Raw genomic sequence first — 6,077 nt, forward strand, 5'->3', positions numbered from 1 at the left:
GAAAGAGCTCAAGTCTATAGCAATGGGAAAGGCTCATGGGGATTTTTTCCAGTTGAGAAATACTCACTGGATGCTGGCCTGTGACCAGGCGTGGCTGGACAAGCCCATGGCCAGGCAGCAAAGATAGAGAAGCTACCAGCTGCAGGCTCTCAGGCTGTAGGTACCACAGAACACAGCACAGACTGAACACCATTCAGCACAGATTTCAGAATACTCTTTGAAACCCATCTTTCAAAAACAGCCTGTTCTGATGTGCAATTGGCCTGGTACCTCCCAAGTAGAATGCACAGGACAGCCCTAGTTTCCAGGTGAGGACAACTGACTGTCAGGCCACTGCCCATCCCAGCTGGCAGCCACTGCCCAAACGAAGGCAGAAGCTGAGCTCAATCATCCACAGATGGCAGATCTCAGTAGGCATGGCAGGGCCTTCTGGTCATCAAGCTCCCAGGTGGGGAGCAATGAGAAGAGATTTGCTTTTTCCTCCCCTCCCATTGCCAAGTGTGAGGAATGAGTTAAAGATGTTGTCATGCCACAACAAGCAAAAATCTCATGATTCAAAAATAACTGAGAGTTCCTTTCATTTGCTTTCAAGTATATTTAGAAAGATGGCCCGCATTTTGAAGTTTTTCCTCTTCTGTACAAGAAATAGAAGTTGCTGATCTACAGAATAGGGGAAATCATGAAACTTGCTGAGCTGAAGGCTCTGGGTACTAAAACAGGCCTAACACGTTCTCAGTAGAAAAAATTTCTTTTAATAATAAGGATATTAAGTATTTTGCAAGAATGCAAACAGGCACCTTGGGAAACATTTCATCTAACTTTTTCATATTTCACTTGGAAAACATCAGAAAATTTCACTTTGGCACAGCAAGAAGAGAGTGTGGTCAGCCAAATCTGGCATTACAGGAAAACAAGGAACCACAAGGCAGGGGGATGTCACTGAAACATGCACCATGATCAAGCTGTGGTGTGATATTCTCCTCTCTAAGGGACATGGCCCATCTCTTGGGGCTAGGGGCAACACTACCCTGAGTTAGCTGAGCGGCAGATGGTTTTAGTGAAAAGCAAATCTGGGGGAGCAGAGAAGATGGGGGAATTGGTGTAACTAGCAGCTATGAGAAGAGCAAAAGGAAGGAGCAGTGAGTGAGGGAAATGGGAGGGAAGAAGGGGTGCTAGGAACAGCTGTGGAAAAAATGGAGAGCACAGCCATGGGTAACAGGGGGCCAAGGAGGCAGGGCAGGCAGACAGGACCCCAGTAGGTATGGGCAGGGGAAGGTGCTGAGGGAGCAGAGGTGCCTGCAGCCAGGAGTCAGGCAGGGTGATAGGAGAGCCCTGGGATGCCAGGCATTCCCCAGGCCCCTCCATCATCACCCCCCCCCTGCTGACACTGTCTCTGTCTTCCAGGTCAGTGAATAATTTCCTGATGACGGGCCCCAAGGTAAGAGAAATCTCTTTGATCTCTGTCCCTGATCCCACTAAACCCAAGGGGGGAAGAGGGGCTCCTCCTTCTCACTCCTCTCCAACCAGCTTTGGCCAGAACTGCCCTCAACACCACGCACGCAGCAACAAGGCAGGGCAGGGCCAGGGATGTCCTCCTGAGAGCTCTGCAGGCTGCAGCAGCCCTCAGCAAAGGGGCCTGGGACCCTTCTAAGCTGATTGGGTCAGATTGTGGAAATGTGTTTATTGACCCCAACTGCCAATCTCACCTGTCATCCATTGCTTCCTGCTGACTAGCTCAGCATTAGGACCTACGTTCATCCAGCTGGAGGAGCATTTGCTGCAGGCCCTGCAGAACACACTTCCCCAAGGAGCACAGCTAGAACTGCCAGATCTTCATTCAGTGGTTTTGATTCCTCTCCTCCTTGCACCCCTTTTTCAGAGCCTTTATTTCCTAAGTAAGACCAGCTACAAAATTCACCTCATATTTTTGTTTGTCTTGAAAAAGCACCTTCAAAAAACAAATCCTCTTACACTGAAGAGACAAGGAGGTCCCTAACTGCACAGGGCTGGCTACACATAGCTCCTCACATAGCTAGCATCCCACAGCTCCATTTTGCCTTCTCCCTCCGGGAGGCTCAGCCTCTGAGGCAGCACTGCAGAGAACACACTTCTTGCTGCTGTTGGCAACCAGTAGACCTCACAGAGCTAAGCTCAGGCAGCCCCCTCAGCTGTGCACATCTTGTCTCTACAGATGGTACTCGAGTCCTTTTGCAGCTGACTGCCAGCCTCATGGCAAGACTGGGGCCACACTTCTCAGCACAGCTGGACCCTCAGTACCAGGCTGATGCTGTCCCCATCTTGATTCACTGCTTTGCTTTCTCCTAGGCCTATCTCATCTACTCCAGCAGTGTGGCTGCTGGGGCACAGAGTGGCATTGAGGAGTGCAAGTTCCAGTTTGCCTGGGATCGCTGGAACTGCCCTGAGCGGGCATTGCAACTCTCCAGCCATGGCGGGCTGCGCAGCGGTAAGGAAAGCACTGGATACCACTACCGGGACCCACTTGCTGCAGGTTAGAGCCCAGCAGCTCTTCCTCTCTTCCCAAGTGCCTCCTTTCCACCTGGGCTGTTCCTCTTCTGGGGCAGGCTGGGCTGTGGTTTGGCAGAAGGCAAGGCTCGAGGAGGATGTGGGGAAGACATCTGACCCTTGCAGAGGGCTTCTTCCTCTCTGGGATGTATCAGTGAGATATGGGGATATTTGGGCATCTGTGCTGTATAACCACCGGTGAGCATGATAGCTGGGTGCAAAACTCTTCCTCACCCTTAGAAATGGCACTGGTTAGTCTGCATCAAATCTGGTTCAAGCCAAAACTAAGCTCATCTGACCTGTAGGACCTTTTTTCCATCCAACACAACCCTGCTCATTGCAAACATCATCTGACTCAGTCTCATGCATGGTAGGAGCCGTTCTTAACACCAGTCTTGCCACGAAATCTTTAACATGTTTGCCCTCCTTGTGTTTCTGCTTGACAGCTAACCGAGAAACTGCCTTTGTCCATGCCATCAGCTCTGCAGGTGTCATGTACACACTGACCCGGAACTGCAGCCTGGGGGATTTTGACAACTGTGGCTGTGATGACTCCCGCAATGGGCAGCTTGGTAAGGAGAGACAAGCGGTTGTCCCACTATCAAACCCTGGGCTGCTGAAGGAAGCTCTCCTCCATTATTCCATCAGCATTACTGTTGGGAAAAGCAGGATGGCATCTATAGACCCTTTGAGTATTCATCAGTGTGTTGGGTGAGAACTGCTGTGGCAGTGCCCAGCATTCATCTCACCCCACCCCCGCAGCCACTGGACAGCCTTGGTGGGGAATTCCAGGGCCTCACCACTTTGGCTCTCCCCTCAGATCTCATGCAATAGTGAAGTTTGGGTGTTTTGGAAGGAAAAATTCAAATTTCAAGTGATCAAAACCTTTTAAAAGCCTCTCCTTGCTCAGCCGTACTTGGCAGGCGGTAGGTGTCAATTTGTCACAAATTCCGCTGGAGCGCCCAGTATTGTGTAATTTGCTTATTGGCTAACAGTTTTTACAACAGCCACTGCTTTGTAGGTATCTGAGGCCTGGGACAGACCATCTCTCAGACCAAGACTTTAGGGCAATGACACACCAAATTTTATTTGAGCTAGTCATGCCACAGTTTCTTTCCTCAAAACATATTTGTTTTTCATGAAAATTTTCTAGTGTGAACTTAAAGCCTTGACGGGCAAAGTAAACTCGTGTATGTCCAAAACATCATGGTTCAATTCCAAATATCACTGCGCTGACTCTAAGCTGCTGTAGCTGCATTGGATACATGTTTCTATTCTCCCTTTGATGTCCACTGCAATCACCCACCTTCCCATCAGGTGCACTGCTGCCTTTCCCTGCAAGAAAGCACCAAGGCAATGGCATGGCCTTGCAGGGACAAAAGGTACAAGACCAATTAAACCCAATGCCCATGATGCACCACCAAGGCACACAAGGGTCAGAATATTTCAGATTTCAATTCTTCCCAGAGCATTCGGTATTTTTCTCTAGGAAAAAAAAGAAGAAACTGCATGATGTGTTTCCAGGCAGCTGTGCTAAATTATCAAGCCCACACTAGGCTAGAAAAAGTACTTTCCACAATTTCCTGTATAGTTTCCCAATCTGCGCTGACTCCCTTGTTCCTTTATGATAACTGGAATATCATAGCCTTCTGAGATGCCCAACATCAGCCTGGGATTTTGTGTACATCAAAAAGAGGGCTTCCTTCATATAGGTGTACCAGGGCTGGGCAATTTTTCTGGTGGAGGGGACTCTGTTCTTACTAACCAGGATGTGCACACAGGGCGTCCCTTCCAGCTCTAAGGATTCTTCTCTGATTCTATGCACACGAGTTGGTTAATCCATCTCAGGAATCTGTTATGAACAGGCAAGTTATCCCTGCAACTCAGACTGATCCAGTTAAAGTCATGGTTGGAGGGAAGGTGATTAAAGATCTAAAGTTTCATCTCTGTAGGAGTGCTATCAAATGAATTCTGAATCCTGCTAGGATTCAGGCACCACTAAGCAAAGGGCTGGCTTCATCCCCCAGCCTTCATTCCTTCCATCACTGCTGGCAATCACCCTTTCCTTCCCTGGGGGGCACAGCACAAAGAGGAGCTGGTTCCCTGGCAGCACACCTCTTACCTCCTTTCCTAGGTGGGCAAGGCTGGCTGTGGGGAGGCTGCAGCGATAATGTGGGCTTTGGGGAAGCCATCTCCAAGCAGTTTGTGGATGCCCTGGAAACTGGACAAGATGCCAGAGCTGCTATGAACCTGCACAACAATGAGGCAGGAAGAAAGGTAAGCCCCCTTCCTCCTTCCAGGCCTGGAGGCACGTATCTGATGTGTTCTGGCCATTCACTATGGAGTCTCACTATATGTCCTGGCTGAGAGCATGTGCAGAATAGAAGCAATTATTTTGCTGAGGAGAGGGGGAGCAAGGTAGCAATACCGATAGCATTTGTCCTAATGTAGCAAACCTTCCATGCTTACCCTGCTAACTCCTTCCTGCTGCCCTCCTTCTCCCTCTTCAAGAAGTAGAATACCTTGGAGAAACCAATGTAGACCTTCAACCAACCCTCCCCGGGCAGGTCTATTGTACAAGAAGGGGCCACAGCAGACCCCTCCACAATTATGAGCCAGACTTATCCATAAGCTGCACCACAGAAATGACACTAGTGACCCCTCTGGGCTTCTTCCTACATCCCCTCTCTTTCCTCATCTCCCAGGCTGTCAAAGGAACCATGAAGCGGACTTGCAAATGCCACGGTGTGTCAGGAAGTTGTACCACACAGACCTGCTGGCTGCAGCTGCCCGAGTTCCGCGAGGTTGGCACTTACCTCAAGGAGAGGTACCACAAGGCCTTGAAGGTGGACTTGCTGCAGGGGGTGGGGAACAGCGCTGCCAGCCGGGGAGCCATTGCTGAGACCTTCAGCTCGATCTCCAAGAAGGAGCTGGTCCATTTAGAAGACTCTCCTGACTACTGCCTGGAGAACAAGACGCTGGGGCTGCTGGGCACGGAGGGCCGGGAGTGTCTGAAGAGAGGCAAGGCACTCAGCAAGTGGGAAAAGCGAAGCTGCCGGCGGCTGTGTGGGGACTGTGGGCTGGCAGTGGAGGAGAGACGGGCTGAGATGGTGTCCAGCTGCAACTGCAAGTTCCACTGGTGCTGTGCTGTGCGCTGTGAGCAGTGCCGCAAACGGGTCACCAAGTACTTCTGTGTCCGCAAAGAGAAGCGGGAGCGGAGCGGGGGTGGCGGGGCCAGCCGCAAGCTCAAAAGGAAGCTCTAACTGCCCCTTGCTCCCCCATGGTCCTGTCTGCCCCTCCTCTCTTCTTCTTCCCTTCCTACTTCCCTTGGCACCATTTCCTTCTGGGTTAGTTTTATCTCATTTCCAAGCAAGGCCCCTTCATCCAACATCACCTCACTGTGTGGCTCAGACAAGGCAGAAGAGCTTCTGCAATCCCTCAGCCATGCAGTACATTTCCTGGTAATGCAGTGGCTGAGGACTTCTGGGAAGGCACTTAAGTGTTAACATAACCAGGTGAGATTTGGTCCCTTCAGCACAGGGTCACTCTATCTA

General features: G+C 50.6%; 1 protein-coding gene across 1 annotated transcript; it reads left to right on the forward strand.

Moving 5' to 3' along the window:
• The first annotated feature begins 416 nt into the window (after positions 1–416).
• WNT8B (Wnt family member 8B) lies at positions 417–5,786 on the forward strand. The gene is made up of 6 exons (XM_042818231.1): positions 417–448; positions 1,405–1,438; positions 2,326–2,464; positions 2,970–3,095; positions 4,658–4,800; positions 5,229–5,786. The coding sequence occupies exons 1-6, from the start codon at positions 417–419 to the stop codon at positions 5,784–5,786; spliced, it is 1,032 nt and encodes a 343-aa protein (XP_042674165.1).
• Positions 5,787–6,077: the final 291 nt, after the last annotated feature.

This window comes from Centrocercus urophasianus, unplaced genomic scaffold (genome assembly GCF_019232065.1).
Source record: "Centrocercus urophasianus isolate 14NV4802_14NV808 unplaced genomic scaffold, USGS_Curo_1.0 seq_17, whole genome shotgun sequence".
Classification (NCBI taxonomy): Eukaryota; Metazoa; Chordata; class Aves; order Galliformes; family Phasianidae; genus Centrocercus; species Centrocercus urophasianus.

Excerpts from the sequence above, each read along its gene's own strand:
- WNT8B (XM_042818231.1), top strand. The coding sequence starts at position 417 with ATGGCAGGGCCTTCTGGTCATCAAGCTCCCAG. Across the intron at positions 3,096-4,657 it reads CTCCCGCAATGGGCAGCTTG|GTGGGCAAGGCTGGCTGTGG; the intron begins GTAAGGAGAGAC and ends CTCCTTTCCTAG. Across the intron at positions 4,801-5,228 it reads ACAATGAGGCAGGAAGAAAG|GCTGTCAAAGGAACCATGAA; the intron begins GTAAGCCCCCTT and ends CTCATCTCCCAG.